Consider the following 19,328-nt stretch of genomic DNA (forward strand, 5'->3'; position numbering starts at 1 on the left):
TTATTTAGTATAGCTTAGTTACTAAACTGACTAAAGTATTAATTATAACAATGTTTATAAAAAAAATTCAGAATTTTTTATAGTGTATAAGTAGTTATTTAAAAATATAACTAACTATATATGCTTATAGATTTTTTTTGGTTTAAATTATTTAAAGAAAATGTTAGAGTAAAAGTAGATTAAATATATAGCAAAGTCTAAACTAAAGTAATAATTAATACTAACAATGTTTGAAGACATAAAGTTTTTTTTTCCCAATAGTAAATTAAAACAGATAACATATAACTTTTAAGTTTGACTTTATTTTAATTATTTAATGATAAGGTTAGAGTAAAAATTAAATATGTAGCAGAGTTTCACCACAAAATCTCAATTTTGTTCGAGGCCGGTTTATTGTGTTTCATATTGATTTCATTTGTATCTGCAACCTTTGCTGCTGTATGACTCATATTTTACAGTTATCACAAAAGAACATTGTGCTTCGCAGTGCGTGCTTTTAAAAGTTGATTTTTAATTATAGATGTGAATTTAACGACAAAGTTCATTGTTATGAGAAATTAAAAAAAAAAAATCATTTTAACTCGATTTTTTTTGTAATCAACAAAGTCCTAAAATATGTTGAGAACGCGATGGAAGTCCGTTCTCAAAATTTACAAAAGTGCTGATTATTAAATGGTTGTATTGACTTTTAAGAGAACCCTTTTTTAAAGATTTTAGTCAAAAAATTTTAGTTATAAATAAACTCTTGTTGAAACAATAGTTGACTTACGCCTCTTATAATATCCTAACGACTGATTGAAACAACCACTGTTTTCAAAGCACTAATCAAACATTTATCGATTAAACAATTGTATTGCGAATAAAACCTTGAAACATGGTTGAATTTGTTATATAAATTTAAATAAAGCGAACTAATTTCTTTCAATCAATAATATTTAAAAAAAAAGCAAAGAAAGATCTTAATTACACTGGCTTCAGTACAGTGATATTCAAAATTAATTTAAAAACTGTGTGTTGAACGAAAATTTAAGTATACTTGAACACCTGATCAACAGTACAAAAAACAATTACTTTATAATACAAAAACAAAATGTAAGTTTTGCAAATGCAGTTGAAAAATGAAAGCTTTCAAAGCCGAACATGCGTGGCAGTTTGCGTTTGTCAAAAATCAATTTGACGAACGCGTTTGATGTTTTGTAGGTTACAACAAGTAGTTCGCATTGCGTAATCGCAAAAATAAAAGCTGAAGCAGTTTAAACAGCATATGACACTCGGTGAAAAGTTCCAGGTACATTTCACTCTGCATGCTAACATTAAAACCAGTTGGGACTTTGAAAGTTTGTGTTGTTGAAGCAGTTTACTTGAGAGTGCGTCTGAGTGGTGTCAAATATGTGTATCAAGTGTAGAGTTGTGTTTGTTTTGTTGGAACTTGCGTGGAGTTTGCTTTTTTTTTGACTTTAAACTGTCGAGCGCGTACGTCCAATTAAAGATCATACTTGGTTATTTTCATGTATAAAACAGCAGCTTTTTTTTTGTAAATTTGTTGCAATGATGATTTTTTTTAATTAGAGAAGGTTAATTTTATATGGTTTTTTGCTTGTAAATGGTTTTTGGAAACTTTCGTATTGGTACTAACATTTGCTAAGAATTTCACACACAAACTAGTTTGAACACCCAATTGTCCAAAAGTGAAAAGATCATGCCTTTGTAATTATGTGCAAATGTATTATTTTTTAATCTTACTTTGAAGTTTTGAAATAAGAGCATTTGGAACTAATTTGAATTTTATACAAAATATTTTCAACATACAACTCGCACTATTTTTTAACACAATTTTTTGGTGTTATTACTTTCAAAGCTTTGCCTGCGCATTTTTCCCAAATTGTTATTGATTGATTTCATGTTGTCAAACGGTGTTCAAACGTGATTTTTAACGTGTCCCATTCTGTTGAAAAACATTTGAGTTTGACTTATCATGGAATTTCATTCCAGTTGAAAAGATTGACGGTTGTTCGCGCAAACTTGGGTACTTTTTCTCAAGCTCAATGCAGAATATATAAAATAAGAAAGAGCTCACCACAAATTAAAATAGATTTTACGTGAAGATTTATTATCACAAAATTTTGTAGTTTTTTAACACTGTCATTAGACCTATATTACAAGTTGATTAATAATTTTTCAAGTACTACATTTATATTATTTGTCTCGTTTGTTAAATTTTTGTGTGCCAAATTAACACAAGTTAGTTTTGGACAGCACTGTTCTAAATAGGGGTAATAAAATTATATTGAAAACTTTAAGTTTACTTTTCAGTAATTGTTTTTAATCCTTGCATAAACTGATGTGATTGCGATTATCTCTTTTTAATTGTAGTATCAGATGTGTGCACTAGTTATCTAATTTAAGTTATTTAGTTATTTTTGTGCTCTAGCCTAAGGCAGCTTTCCATATTTGGCTTGCTTGATGATTTTTCAATAACAAAAACAGAATGTTTGTAAATTAGTAAGTAAGCAAAGAAGTATAAGACACACCATTTTATTTGTTTTTTGATCAAATAAATACTGTAACTCATATAATGTTCTTGTTAAATTAAATGCAATACATGGTTGCGATATACTTTTGATTAGCTAGAATTTTTTAAACACTGAGCGAATTCAAACAAACCGTAAAATGACACTGTTATAGCTTTAATTGCTAACTTTTAAACTATTTTTGTTTTACCTTGTCAGAAATGCTTAAACTTATCAAACTTAATAACAGTAAACTTGATGTGATTAAGTTCTTTGGGATTTCATAACAAAATTCACTTTCTAAACATTGTTCATGCTGTAATGTTATAAGTAGTGATGTACCGGACTCACTATCCGGGTCCGGATCCGGCCGGATATTGCCATTTTTGTTTGATATCCGGATCCGGCCGGATCTTGATATGAAAAAAAAGTCTGGATCCGGTTCCGGCCGGATTCTAGTTTGAAAAAAAAGTCCGGATCCGGGTCCGGCCGGATGCTAATTTGGAAAAAAAGTCCGAATCCGGTTCCGGCCGGATCCTAACAGAGATCCGGCCGATTCGGATTTAGTTAGTAAAAAAGAGCATACAGAAAAGTATTTTTTCAAAAACAAACCCTTTGTAAATTAAAAAGAGTTATTTTCGTCAGTTAAAATTAAACACCTACCGTGATTGGCTCATTTTGAACACTAGACTAATTTACATTTGTTTATATTTAAACTATGAAATAAACATTTAAAAAATGCAACTCTTAACCTATGTTGTAAAATTAAATACTTTACTACCAAATTGTTAGGCTAGTTTTAAGATTTTTTGAAAAACTCAGGCTAGTTTTCTTTTAGATTTTGAATGAGTTTGAGTTGATCCAGTTATCAATACTTTGTGATTCTCTGGTTAATTTTGTTCAAAAACTTGATTATAATTGATTTTAGATTGGTAAGGCTATAGGAGGGGGGGTCCTACTTGATTTTTACAAGTTGATCTTATTTAATAGATTTTAATCTTAGCTACCAGATATTGTTTCTGTGATGTACTTTATCTTTCTATCAATTTTCCTTATACTAAATATAAAGTTATTCATAGTTTGTTTTTTATCACAAAAGCTTTTATAGAAATGAAATTTTGAAACTACAAATGTAAGCTCTACTTTTTATGTGAAAACTAGTGATGTACCGGACTCACTATCCGGGTCCGGATCCGGCCGGATATTGCCATTTTTGTCTGTTATCCGGATCTGGCCGGATCTTGATGTGAAAAAAAAGTCCGGATCCGGTTCCGGCCGGATTCTAATTTGAAAAAAAAGTCCGGATCCGGTTCCGGCCGGATTCTAATTTGAAAAAAAAGTCCGGATCCGGGTCCGGTCAGATCGTAATTTGAAAAAAAAGTCCGAATCCGGGTCCGGCCGGACCCGAAATTGTGGGTCCGGTACATCACTAGTTAAAAGTAATATTTTGATAAAAAACTGTTTTCAATTGGCAGTGTAAGTTAAAGTGCACGCATCAAGAACTTACAGGTTCGTGCTTTAAATTTTCTGATGATTTTGTTAGTTTTAAGTTCCACGAGTACTTGTATACTAAGAGTAAATTTTATTTGATAAAAATAACACCAGTGAAACCCATTTCAATTTTAAGCATGCTTAACGTTTTAAGGTTGAAAAGAGCTTGTCTTGTATGCACATGAATTAAAACAAAAAACAAACGCATAATGAAACTTTTAACATGTTAACACACCTAAAAGATAAAAGTAATAGTTGTTATAAGTATTATTGCCTAGAAAAACTAAATTTTTGAATTTTCATCGTGATCCTTGTAACTTGTGATCATTTGCTGTTTTTAACGCAAAAATATGACTATTAATTTGAGGGCAGTGCGTGAGCTTTTGATAGATATAAATAAAATTGGCACCCGACGTTTAACTCGTTTAACTTTATTAATAATCGATAAGTTCAAAAATGTTCTGACTTCTATTTAGGCCATGTTCTTTGAAGCGAGGTAAGAAAGTTTTAGTCTGTTTTGTTTGGTATAAACAGATTTATGTTTTTATTTATTAAAGTTTAGTCTGGTTTGTTGTTTATATTGAGATATTTATCGATAGATAAACATTTATTGGATTGTTAGTTAATTTTTATTAGCGAATTTATTCTTGTTGTACTTATTTTTTTTTAAATATACCGTAACATGTGTATTAATTTCAAAACATATAATTCAAAAAAGTATTGAAACAGTTGAAATATACTTAAAGTTATAAAAATAAAGTAATTCACTCAAAATAAAAAATTTTATATAAAGAACAAAAAAGATTTGATTATATATACATTTTTTTCCAACAAAATTAATGAACTTAGTGCAAAATTAAAATATATAAGTTATTGATGTTAGGATGTCGTTTTTGAAACTCATAAACTCAATTTTGAAATGTACATTTGATATACTTTGTGTAAAAACTAACAAATAAAAAAATATTGTTCAATAATTTTTTTTAATGTTCATCACAAAAAAATAGAAGTTATAATCAAACTATGATCTTAAAAAGTAAACACTTAAAGTATTATTAACTCATAAATATATTACTTAAAGTAGCATTATCATATTTTAAAATGACATTGGGCTGTGAACGATTTGGCTGCGTAAATTTTTCGGACTTATTAAACTATTAACAATTGTTATCATTTCCTTTATAGTTTTTTAAAAGATAACTTCATTGTTTGAAAACATGAATGACAAAACCAAAATATACTGACCAAGGGGTATCATATGAGTAATTAGCATATAAATAAATTGAACTTTTGTAAATGATCAGTAATTTCTCATACATTTTCTTTTACTTTGCTGACTCATTGTACTAAGAATAAGTTGTTTTGTAACTAAAATTTATGATAATGATTGTATTTATTAATAAGGAGTTATTCTTAGAAATTTCAATATATGGTTTTGGTTTAGTTTATATAATTGAAACTTCTATGAACTAGTTTATTAAATAAGTAATAGGTTATTATATAACAAAAATTAGTTTTTACTTATTGGAGAATATTTTATTGATACATAGAAACTACTAACAAGTTATAACAATAACATGTTTGTAATAATAAGTTATTTATTTTTTTTATTTGTAGTAGTAAAAAAGTTGTTGGTTATGGTTTGAATTTTTTATGAATAATCTGATAAAAAATAAGCTTGCATTTATTTTATATAATAACTATTTAATAATATTAGCTTACTAGATATCATTTGAAATATAAGAACATTTTCATTAAACAGAGTTGTTTTTAGTTTTTATTTTCAACTTGTATGATGAAATTCAGCTTACACTATTTTATAATTCAGCTTACACTTAATATTATAAATTATTTCAAATTAAAACCTTAATTCAAAACTATCGAGTCCTGACCAGACAAATTTCATTGTGAGTTTTTTATTTTTTGAGTTTCTATAGTATGTAGTGTTTAAGTGAAGTTTAAATTTAATTTTAATTCAAAAATTTACATTAAGCTTCAAAAAATTGTTATGGTAATGTTTATTATCTACAAACATTGTGAACAAGAACACATTCAATATTGTGAAGTCTTTTCATACAAACACAAGGGCAACCATTCAATATGATGGTAGTGTATCTGATTCATTTGAAATCAAAAGTGGGGTAAAGCAAGGCTGCGTACTTGCTCCAACTTTGTTTGGAATCTTCTTTTCGATGCTATTAAAGCATGCTTTTAATTCATTAACTACTGGAATCAAGCTTCATACAAGAACTGACGGACACCTTTTCAACCCTTCAAATCTAAGAGCTAAGCGAAACCTGAAGAAAGTCACCATACGTGATCTTTTATTTGCTGACGATGCTGCACTCGTGGCTCACTCTGCCCAAGACCTGCAGACACTGCTGAATCAGTTTTCTTCGGCATGCTCGGATTTCGGCCTTACTATAAGCCTTAAGAAGACTAAAATTCTAAGTCAAGGAACAAATATTTTACCATCAATCAAGATCAATTGTAAGGATATCGAGAATGTAGATAACTTTGTATACCTTGGCTCAAATGTTGCGTCAAACGCATCATTGGACAAAGAAATAAATAGTCGCATTGGCAAAGCATCAGGCACTTTCGCTCGCTTGACTGCAAGAGTTTGGGATAACCAAAAGCTAAGCATTCGAACAAAGGCTAACGTTTACCGTTCCTGTGTCTGCAGTACTCTGCTTTACGGTAGCGAGACATGGACGTTACCTAGGGTACAGGAGAAGAAAATCAATAACTTCCACCTACGATGCCTTCGTCGCATCCTTGGAATTACATGGCAGCAAAAGATCACCAATGAGGAAGTATTGAGACGTACTGGTCTTACCACTATGTACTTTACCCTCAGTCAGCGCAGGCTTCGCTGGCTCGGTCATATCCTGAGAATGAATACTGAGCGGATCCCAAAGTTTCTATTGTATGGCGAGTTGGTCGTTGGCAAACGAAACCGAGGACGTCCAAAATTACGTTTTAAGGATGTGTGCAAGCGCGACCTAAAAAGCTTGAACATTGGAACTGATGATTGGGAGTTGCTTGCAAATGACCGTGCCAAATGGAGATCAACTATACACAAAAGACTGCAAGAAAGAGAAAAGGATATTTTAGAAAAACGAAGAAGAAGCAGAATGAATTTAATTGTTTTTTGTTTTTGTGTTTTGTTTATTGCATCACTGTGTATGTTTTTATTTATTTTTATTTTTTTATTTTTTCTTCTCTGTGCACAACACGCATAGCCGATCTCGGCTGATAGCGGGCCTTATTATTATTATATTATTTACAACAAAAATACGGTAAATTTAAATGTTGTAGATATTTTTACAGTTACAATAATAATGCTTGTTTTTATGAATAAAGGTTATTTACTTAAAAGCCCAAAGTTTTTTATGTAAAAAAAAAATTAAACAATGAAGTATTTTACGACAAGATTAAAATATAGATTTTTTGGTGACAAAAAAAAATCTCATTTAAAACTTTAAATACTAAAGACGATTTGTATAAAAAACTAGCTATTGTTTTGATGGTCATTGCAAATGATTGTTTATGTTGTACGTGTAAGCAAAAATGACATTAAATAATTATATTAATAATATAACAACTTGTTATATAACAACTTGATTTTTTTATTTAAATTTACTTTGCGGGCTTGTTTTAGCAAGAACTAGTTGTTTTATAACTTAAGATGAGTTTATAAATTTTTTGAAAAAAACTTGCATTTAATTTTGTACAGTAATTTAAAACAGTGTTTGTTGATGAGGTTATTACTTGTTATTGGAATTAATAAAAAAAAAGAGACCAGAGTGCTTTTAATTTCAGCTTGTACAATGAGTTAATACATAACACTCTTATTATTATTCAGTTACATGTTCCTAATTTCGTTTAGGAGTTTATATTTCTTTACAGCCTTTGACAATAACTATATGAGATTGAGCAAAAGATGTTGATCAATATAAATAACAGTAAAGATTCCAAGTGACTATTCAATTTGTGACCGGCTTTGGTGAGAAAAAAATTTGACTCTGTCAAATAATTAACAGAGTAGTTAACATTCTACAAATTTGCAATCTTTGATTAGAATTTATACATTTTTTGTGAATTTCTAACCATATGAGTTTTTAATGCGAGTGTTAAACTTTGTAAAATAAATTTTGTTAAGTTATGTCCTTAAGTCTTTCCATCAAAATAGAAATTTTGCTACGAAATAAGCTGTTAAAAATTAAATTAAAAATAATTTTATTTATCAATATTAAAGAAATAGATCTTGTTTGGATTTTAAAATGCTAAAGACCATGAAAAACTTGAAACTGTGTATTATTTTAATGTTTATAAAAATTAATGTTTTAATCACACACACAAAGTAAACCTGTATCTAAAATTATAATTAAATTGTATAACTTTCAAAATGTTTTGTTTTTGTTTAGTCTGCCGAATAATCTTAGCAAGAACTAGATGTTTTGCAACTTAAGACGAATTTGTTATTACACGCAGCAGTCATTAATCGAAATTTATTAAATTGAAACCGGTTAAACAACAATGAAGAGTTGAGAGTTCCTTGAACTAGTTTACTTTTTCTTAAACTAAATCGTAATATGTTGTTACGTAACAAAAAAGCTCTATGCTAATTTATTAGATACTTCGTCTTCCTCAGAAGCTACTTATAGAGTTATATTTACGGCAGTAAGTTTGTTTTCAATAATCCTTTTGTGCAGTAACAAAAACTAGCTTGAATTTAAAATGATAATGATAAACTTTATAACAAATTTGCATTTAAAGTTTTGTAAAACAAGTGCAAACAGTACTTGTTTTTTATTTGAGACGTATAGTTTGTGAAGTATACTGTGTAGTGTTTTAAATAAATTAAAACTATTAAGTTTCAATCAACAAATTATACTACAAGTTTCATGTAAAATGTTAATAAAAGCTTTAAAGCTTTAATAATAGCAATTATTACACAATGATCATAAGTATGCTAGTTTATAGAAATAAATAAATATTATATTATGACAGTCACATCTCATTTTAAACACAGAATTCAAAAATCGTGTAAAACTTAAAACTAATTATTATTTCAGTGGCTTTAGAAAACACCTGTTTATGTATTAAAACGCAAAAAGCTTGTGATAAAAGAACATACTTGTTAACATACAGACCATCAGGGCCTAAATTCACTGCGAAAAGGTGTCTTGCACTCAACACCGAGTTTTCTGTAAATTTTACCAAAAAATCCACTTGCAACCGAAAACTCCACACGCTTGCAAACGAATTTTAAGGCAAACATCAGAGTTAGCGCGCGCTGTGTGCGTACTTTTTTTTGTTGCAAACGTTTTAATACCGCTCGTTAAAATCAATATGTGTGTGTTGTGCTCGTGAGTTGGGGAGAAAAGATGAGTCTTCCAGTGCAAAAAACCCGTTCCAATCACGAATCTTTCAGTGTTCGAGTTTGAAGTTTCAACGGGTTTGTGTGTTGAAGTGTTACGTGTGTGTGAAAATTAGTAGTGTCGTTTGCACTTCGTTAAAATTTAAAAAACTCTTTTTAGAAAAGTTTACCAGTCTGTAAGTTAACTTTCTCCAAGTTTGGTGCTTAAACAGGTGCATGTAAAGTGCTGAAGTGATTTGTCTGACAATTAGTATTATAAAATTTTTGTGGTTTTTTAGAATTAAAAAAAACCTGTACTTTAACTTTCTAGAGGTTTGAAATTTCAACAGGTAATTTATGTGATGCTGATTTTTTTTTGTTTTAAAGTTTTTTCCATGAACTCAAATAAAACTCAAAAAACATCGAAGTAATGTAGAAGATAATATTAGTAGGCATTAAGCTTGTGGTAAAAGTTGAAAATAAACTTAAACATCTTTAAAGTTTGCATAGCTGTGTGTTCAAGTGTTGTATATGACCATAAATGTTTGTTGTTTATTAAAGTTTGAAAAAAATTGTTGATAAAAAACTCATTAGTTTGTTAAATAAGTCTTATGAAGTTTAAACGAAAATTTGAACAAGTTTGTAAAACCTATAAAATAGACTTTTTAAATCAAATTAATTGTTTGTATTTTTGATAAATTTTGTATACATTCATGCATTTTGATTTAAAAAGTGTTTAGCTTGACAAAAACTTTGAAAATAAAATTCTAAGTCTAAACTGAAATTGATCCGTATAAAAAATTGGTCAGTTCATCTCTGTTATGCACTACAAACTTTTAAAAAGTATTATACTTTAAATCCCAATTCTTTTTTTTTTGACTATGTTGTAAGGAGAGTCAAAAATTTTAGCTACGATTTACAAGCTTTAAGATAAACTTGATTATGATAACTATTATTTTGAATATGTAAAGTTAAATTTTCAAATGGTTCTGTAAAATTTTGGTGTTATTGCATTTAAATATAAACTTGAAAAATAGTTATCTAATAACTTAAACAAAAAATTATCAAATAAAAATGTTGCAAACATCTTAAAATTGTTAAATAAAGATTAAAATGTAAGTAAAAATAAGATTAATTTGTCTTATTTACCTGTTTATTCAGACTTGGGTTTAATGTGGATTTATGGTTGATCTTTTTTAGAGTTTTTGAAAAATTATAATCAATTTGTAACAATTTACCTTTCAGACAAATTAATATGTGTACGTTTTTATTTCTAACGACTTTACTTTGCGTATATTGCTTTAATGATTCACTTAAATTTACAAGTTGATAAATTAGCATATTATTATTGTTCTATTTTCTTTCAACTTGTGTATATATTTTCTGTTCGAAAAATAATTTTTATTTAATTAAGTCTGTAACTGTATTAAAATTAACTGGTTCAATTATTTTAAACTTGATGATTAATTGTATATTCAATATTCTTGTTCCAAAGGGTTATATAGTAGTATCGTTTGCACTTCGTTAAAATTTAAAAAACACTTTTTAGAAAAGTTTACCAGCCTGTAAGCTAACTTTCTCCAAGTTTGGTGCTTAAACAGGTGCATGTAAAGTGTTAAAGTGATTTGTATGACAATTAGTATTATAAAATTTTTGTGGTTTTTTAGAATTAAAAAAAACCTGTACTTTAACTTTCTAGAGGTTTGAAATTTCAACAGGTAATTTATGTGATGCTGATTTTTTTTTGTTTAAAAGTTTTTTCCATGAACTCAAATAAAACTCAAAAAACATCGAAGTAATGTAGAAGGTAATATTAGTATGCATTAAGCTTGTGGTAAAAGTTGAAAATAAACTTAAAAATCTTTAAAGTTTGCATAGCTGTGTGTTCAAGTGTTGTATATGACCATAAATGTTTGTTGTTTATTAAAGTTTGAAAAAAATTGTTGATAAAAAACTCATTAGTTTGTTAAATAAGTCTTATGAAGTTTAAACGAAAATTTGAACAAGTTTGTAAAACCTATAAAATAGACTTTTTAAATCAAATTAATTGTTTGTATTTTTGATAAATTTTGTATACATTCATGCATTTTGATTTAAAAAGTGTTTAGCTTGACAAAAACTTTGAAAATAAAATTCTAAGTCTAAACTGAAATTGATCCGTATAAAAAATTGGTCAGTTCATCTCTTTATGCACTACAAACTTTTAAAAAGTATTATACTTTAAATCCCAATTCTTTTTTTTTTGACTATGTTGTAAGGAGAGTCAAAAATTTTAGCTACGATTTACAAGCTTTAAGATAAACTTGATTATGATAACTATTATTTTGAATATGTAAAGTTAAATTTTCAAATGGTTCTGTAAAATTTTGGTGTTATTGCATTTAAATATAAACTTGAAAAATAGTTATCTAATAACTTAAACAAAAAATTATCAAATAAAAATGTTGCAAACATCTTAAAATTGTTAAATAAAGATTAAAATGTAAGTAAAAATAAGATTAATTTGTCTTATTTACCTGTTTATTCAGACCTGGGTTTAATGTGGATTTATGGTTGATCTTTTTTAGAGTTTTTGAAAAATTATAATCAATTTGTAACAATTTACCTTTCAGACAAATTAGTATGTGTACGTTTTTATTTCTAACGACTTTACTTTGCGTATATTGCTTTAATGATTCACTTAAATTTACAAGTTGATAAATTAGCATATTATTAATGTTCTATTTTCTTTCAACTTGTGTATATATTTTCTGTTCGAAAAATAATTTTTATTTAATTAAGTCTGTAACTGTATTAAAATTAACTGGTTCAATTATTTTAAACTTGATGATTAATTGTATATTCAATATTCTTGTTCCAAAGGGTTATATAGTAGTATCGTTTGCACTTCGTTAAAATTTAAAAAACACTTTTTAGAAAAGTTTACCAGTCTGTAAGTTAACTTTCTCCAAGTTTGGTGCTTAAACAGGTGCATGTAAAGTGTTAAAGTGATTTGTATGACAATTAGTATTATAAAATTTTTGTGGTTTTTTAGAATTAAAAAAAACCTGTACTTTAACTTTCTAGAGGTTTGAAATTTCAACAGGTAATTTATGTGATGCTGATTTTTTTTGTTTAAAAGTTTTTTCCATGAACTCAAATAAAACTCAAAAAAAAGTAATGTAGAAGATAATATTAGTAGGCATTAAGCTTGTGGTAAAAGTTGAAAATAAACTTAAACATCTTTAAAGTTTGCATAGCTGTGTGTTCAAGTGTTGCATATGACCATAAATGTTTGTTGTTTATTTAAGTTTGAAAAAAATTGTTGATAAAAAACTCATTAGTTTGTTAAATAAGTCTTATGAAGTTTAAACGAAAATTTGAACAAGTTTGTAAAACCTATAAGTTAGACTTTTTTAATCAAATTAATTGTTTGTATTTTTGATAAATTTTGTATACATTCATGCATTTTGATTTAAAAAGTGTTTAGCTTGACAAAAACTTTGAAAATATTATTCTAAGTCTAAACTGAAATTGATCCGTATAAAAAATTGGTCAGTTCATCTCTGTTATGCACTACAAACTTTTAAAAAGTATTATACTTTAAATCCCAATTCTTTTTTTTTTGACTATGTTGTAAGGAGAGTCAAAAATTTTAGCTACGATTTACAAGCTTTAAGATAAACTTGATTATGATAACTATTATTTTGAATATGTAAAGTTAAATTTTCAAATGGTTCTGTAAAATTTTGGTGTTATTGCATTTAAATATAAACTTGAAAAATAGTTATCTAATAACTTAAACAAAAAATTATCAAATAAAAATGTTGCAAACATCTTAAAATTGTTAAATAAAGATTAAAATGTAAGTAAAAATAAGATTAATTTGTCTTATATATCAGTTTATTCAGACCTGGGTTTAATGTGGATTTATGGTTGATCTTTTTTAGAGTTTTGAAAAATTATAATCAATTTGTAACAATTTACCTTTCAGACAAATTAATATGTGTACGTTTTTATTTCTAACGACTTTACTTTGCGTATATTGCTTTAATGATTCACTTAAATTTACAAGTTGATAAATTAGCATATTATTAATGTTCTATTTTCTTTAAACTTGTGTATATATTTTCTGTTCGAAAAATAATTTTTATTTAGTTAAGTCTGTAACTGTATTAAAATTAACTGGTTCAATTATTTTAAACTTGATGATTAATTGTATATTCAATATTCTTGTTCCAAAATTAGAAAAAAAAGTTCAAACAGTTTTTTAAGTGACAGAAAAAAGTCAATTTTGTTTGAATTAATTTTGTTTTAATTGTTTCATTTGAATTTGTTTAAACTTGAATATTTGATAGACATTATTTTGTTATGTTTAAATTTAAACAGGGTATACCATAAAAAGTAAATTTTTTCGTCCTCATAATTTTGTTCAAAAAAAACAGTGAAATATTACAAGTTTGTCCATAAGAAAAAAAATTAGAAAATGACAATTGAAATAAACAGGGTTGCCACTCGGTCAGGAAAAGTCAGGAAATCAGGAAAAGTCAGGAAAAATTTTAAAAAATTAAAAAAGTCAGGAAAAAATGGGGGGTTTTGAAAAAAAGTCAGGAAATTCGATAAAATTAAAAAAAAAAGTCAGACTTTGTCAGTTTAAATTTACAAAACTCCTGGTTTTCCAAAATTTCAAATGGTAAAAATTAATTAAAAATCCTTTAAAGTCAGAAAAAAATTCCAAAATTTTCCTAGAAATTTACAACATTATTCAACTTCCAATGCCTTCATCTGGTATAAATTAGTAAAATATCCTTTATAAAACTGCAAAATTTTTCTATTAACATATTGAACAAGTACCCTACTTGAACAAGCAGGTTTTGTAAACTTTTTAGTATTGATTATCTGTAGCAAGGACACTTCCTTAGTAAAACTGTAATATATACACAAAAGTTTAAATGCAAGTGGTGTTCATGTACTCTGTCACTGTCAAATATGGGAAGAAAAGCACTCACTGTACATATGAATGGAGCTGGACATAGAAATAAAGGGCCAGAATTTTTCTATAATGCTGGATCAAGCTCCAGTTGGGTAAGTGGTGAGAGCAGCGGCAGAGTAGTAAGTTGTGAGAGCAGGGGTATAAGCCCATCACTAGGTTTGGTAATAAACAATGAACTTTACCGCAAGATCAACAACAACAGCATCCGAGACAATCCTACGACCGGTTTCGTCCTTATTAGGACTCATCAGGCAGGAATAGTCGCGAGAAACCGCTATTGTGATCTTAAACAAGCGGGCTTAAGTACTAAGTACTGAAGCGAACGTTTGTGGGTAAAGTTGAAAAAATTGACACAGCTATATCATTCACAGCTCAACGTCTCAGACATTGTCAGCTTGTCAACGTCTCAGACATTGTCAACGGATGCTGTTGTTGTTGATCTTGCGGTAAAGTTCATTGTTTATTATCGATGGCATAAAACATCTCAACATTGTTGATGATGGCCGAAATAAATATTGGCTAGGTTTGGTAAGTAAGTCACAAACCACAACCACTGAAATGTTATGGACATTGCACACTGTCAAGCACAATTACTCAGCTAGTTCGTGTAATAAACTGGCAGAGCTGAACAAAAAAATGTTTCCTGACAGTGCAATAGCACAGTCATGTCAGATGGCCCAAACAAAATTATCATGCATGATAAATTTTGACTTGGACCACATTTCGAAAACATCTTGCTGGAATAATAATGAACAAGCTGTGTTTATAAGGTAATAATATAAGTGTTCTGCTGAAGAGCTGTTTATTGCAAATACATCAGTTATACACAGATGGTTCAAGTGATGTAATGGAAGTTTGATGATTGAATTCAGCTAAAAAACTGTTTTTTTAACCTGTATTAAAATAATATTGAAAGCTTTATATAGTTTCAAGTGTTAGATTATGTATTTTAGAATAAGTTTAAATTAAGAGTTTGATTTAGAAAAGTCAGGAAAGTTTTGGTAAAAAGTCAGGAAAAAGTCAGGAAAAGTCAGGAAATTTTTCTCAGCTTGATCAGTGGCAACCATGCTAGTGTTTAAACAAAAACAAATTTAGGGTGATAATTTAGCTGAATATTTTCGTACGCACGTGGTTGGCTAGGTGTAAAATTTAACTTTTTGCTTCAAACTTGTTTTAGCATGCACAAGTAATGTAGATTAAAAAGTATAATTAGCAATAAATAATTAAAGTTACAAAGATACATGAATGAAAATTAAAACAAAATTCCTCAGCATTAAATTTTGTATTTAGTTATTTTGCTATTACTGTACTATGGACATTTGTTTATGTACGAGTAATTAGTATGGGTAAATAAAAGAATAAAAATATTTTTGCCAACTTCTACGTTTGACACTTTTTAAATTAATTTTTAAGTTACAAGTAGCTTTCTACAGCAACAAAATAAAAAAGATATAAATGAAATTTTATTTTATCAAAATGTGAACAAGTTTTTATTATAAATAGTACTAGTCGTAACTTGTTTCAAGCTTACGCAACTACATTTGAAAGTATAACTTCTGCATGTAGACTTTTGATTGCTATTTATAATTTAAGTAAAATAGTAGTTAAGTGCCTAAAAATTAAAAAAATGCTTACAAAATAGCATTTAAAAAATATCTAAGAGCTAATTTAAAGTTTTGTTGCACACCACATAATTCATACTCAGTATTTAAACTTCTGACTGCTAGTAAGTTTAAATCGGTAAAAATATCAATACTGTTTATTATAGTTTGTTGTATAGGTATGTATAATGTCATTTAGATACATATAAGAAAAAAATTTCTTCTGACTGATGCTTTTTAATTTTCTTTAAAAGTTTAAAAAAAATCATTGTTAACAAAATTCATTTGTTGGTACACATTTACAAAAACATACAAGACCGTTTAATAAGGTAAAGTTTAATTTTTCAAATCTATCAACCATTTTTTTTAGGGTTTCACAACAAGAACAGTTTCGATTGGGAAATGATCGACCTGATTGGCCACAACATAACAAGGAGTTTGTCAACCCGTTTATCCGGCAGCAGTCGGTTAATTGAACTAGTGGTGTTCTTAACTGCTGCGTACTTCTTGTGGTGCTACTGAATGAAAATAATGGTAATTTCGTGTGTGTGAAAGTTTGGAAGTTTTCGGGACAAACTGACAAAGACTTTTTGGCTAAAAGTTCACGGAACCTCAGCAGAGTTGGCATACGAATAAAAATACTAAAACTTGTTAGTTTTCCTTAAACGTGAACAAGTTTTTCGGAGAGTCCGAACTCAACGGGTCTAGGAGAAGCGATTTGTGGTGGAAATTTTCGGAGAATCATATTGATTTTAATTTTTTTGCTACCGCTCCAAATGTCGATTGAGTTTGAATTTCGTGTTGAAACGTAAAGTGGAACTTTTGCAAAAACCTTAATTTTCAATGGTAAAGTTTAAAACTTTATACAACAAAATTTTACCTTTAGTAATCAATAAAAATACTCGTACTTATATAGAAAGACTGGAACTTTCATTGAAAATAAAAATCCCTAATTTTTTTCATGGAATCAAACAAACGTTTAAAGTATTTTGTAGCTAAAACAGTTTTTGTAAAACACACAAAATAAAAACGTGCCTGGATGTCTCTTTGCACACGAATTCAGTTTATTTTTTATCACACACAAAAACACACGATGATTCACTTTACAGAATGCAAAAACAAAATTCGGAATTCAAAATAAATTAAGATCAATATATTTTTTCGTTTCTTAAAAAGCTCTATACTCGTGCGTTCTGCTGAAAGTGTTTTGTGTTTGAATTTTTGACCTATTTAGAAAATATTTAAAAAAAACGTGTACATTTAACTATGTGTTTTGTACAACTTGTTTTATTTTAGCCATTCAAAGCTGTAAAATCGAAGCATAAAAGACCTAGCTAAGTGTTTGGAAACTGAAAAAATCAATTTAACTGCTAGTTTATTTTATTAAAATTCAGAGAGGTGCTTTTCTACGAAAACTGTTTGTTGTTAAAAATTTATTTTTACAAATTTTTAAAACCGTTTGCAAGTTTAGTACAAATTTTTATAAGTGTTTTGTACATATTGCTTAGAATCAAATGTTCTCAAACGGTTCATAAGTATGCTATAAATGTGATCAAGTATTTGTAAAATTTAAAAACAAAGTAACAAATGTTGTTTTAGATTTTGAATTTATTTTTATACTTAAAAGATACTGACATTAAAATTTGTGTTTAAAAACTGTTCATTTGATTACTTTTAGTTCTATAATAATTTTTATTTTTTAAATCCAAAAAAATCTGCTTAAGACCCATACTTGATAAAATTCGTTTTAACTTAGTTAAAAAAGGATCTTTTATATAAAAAAGTTAGTTATTGAGAAAATAAATTTTATTGGAACCACAGTTACTCATACGTAATAAGTAAATTAATTTATCTGTAAAATATGTAACAAAAAATTTAAAATGCCTTTTTCAATACATTAAGCTCGCTCTTAATAAACAAGAATTATTTGTTGCAGTAATAATTTACTTAACTGCTTTGTGATTGTTTCTATTTATAAATGCTGATAAAATAATTTTTTTATGTGTATAAACATTTCCTCAACTGTTTTCTTTTGTAAAAATCGACTTATACTACTAATTATGATTTTTGTTAAATAATGTGTTGTAATGGAAAATTTTCCTTAAATCTCAATGTCTAAATCACTGCTAGTTGAAAATCTAAATAAAAATTTAGCTGCTTTTTAACCTGAATATTTTTTTTTTGCTTAATTTATCTTAATTTTACATCGCAGTTTTTGATTACAAGCTTTAAAATACTTTGTAGTTTTATCTTATAATGACGTTGTTAAAAATGTCTATAACAACAATAACAAAAAATACGAAAATTTTGATTAAGATTTTGGTAAATAAAACCACTAAAGCACTAATAATTTGCTAAGGTAAATGAATAGTTGTCGTTAACTTGATATACATCTAGATATGATTTATAGTGTTCATTTTATAGTTTATTTTAAGTACATACACTAAATAAATGTTTGTTTAATATAGTTTAGTTAATAAACCTGATTCTTTAATTAAGAAAAAGAATCAAACATTTTTTTTAGTTAAGAAGTTTTACGTAGTCTAAAGATAAAGTTCAAAATTAAACTTAATTAAAGTATAACTTACTAACTATTTTTGTTGTTAAAAAATTGTTCTTTTAAAACTAAATTTGTCTGTAAAACAAGAAATATATTTTCAAAACTTAATTATCACACCAATTAAAAAACTTAAGCACATAAAAAGTTTGCTCTTTCTATTCAAAAGTAGTCTATTTATACTCTAACTTAATAAGTAAATTGTTTTTAATTTGATAAAAACTGAGGCAAAACCTACTTAAAAAAAAAATATTTGACTTGAGAATGTTTCATTTTATTTTTTCATTTTAAGCGCGAATTAGTTAATTACCATATTGAATAAAAAGTTTAATTTAAAAAAAAAAAATAGTTATACCGCTTACAATAATTTCTAGTTGCTCATTAAAAGTAAATTAAATGTACATTAATAGTTTACCAGAACTTAATTTATACTAAACAGTTGTTAAGTTAATTAATAATTAATAAAACTTTATGTTATTTTCAGAATTTTTGTATTTTCACATACATATTTTATCAATTTTTAGTATACTTATGTTGTAAAACAGAAAATTTGTACAAAATTTTATAAAGTCTGTTGAAATTATCGGAACACGTTGCTTAATTTATCTAAATTATAAAATTATTTTTAATAAATTCAATTGTTTTCGACACTAAACAAGTTTATAAGAATTTTCACGTATATTTACGATAATTTAAGCAATGTTATGTTTAAAATTGTGTAAACTACGTATAATTTTGTAAATTTAAAAAACCTTTGTCAAGTTTTACTGAATAAAATATATTATTAAAAAAAAAAGAACCTTTCCATTATTTTGTATTTCCAACTGCCTAA

The 19,328-nt window shown here is 27.3% G+C and overlaps 1 protein-coding gene across 1 annotated transcript in view; it reads left to right on the top strand.

Annotated features, from left to right (window-relative positions):
* LOC145842526 (uncharacterized) overlaps positions 1–17,474 on the top strand; it is a 53,515-nt gene extending 36,041 nt beyond the window's left edge. The window contains exon 3 of the mRNA XM_082949986.1: positions 16,310–17,474. Coding sequence (XP_082806112.1) covers positions 16,310–16,461 — 152 coding nt within the window. The 3' untranslated portion in view covers positions 16,462–17,474. The remainder of the gene's footprint in view (positions 1–16,309) is intronic.
* The last annotated feature ends 1,854 nt before the right edge of the window (positions 17,475–19,328 follow it).

The sequence above is a fragment of the Thalia democratica genome, chromosome 8, assembly GCF_965202585.1.
Source record: "Thalia democratica chromosome 8, ktThaDemo2.hap1.1, whole genome shotgun sequence".
NCBI lineage: Eukaryota > Metazoa > Chordata > Thaliacea > Salpida > Salpidae > Thalia > Thalia democratica.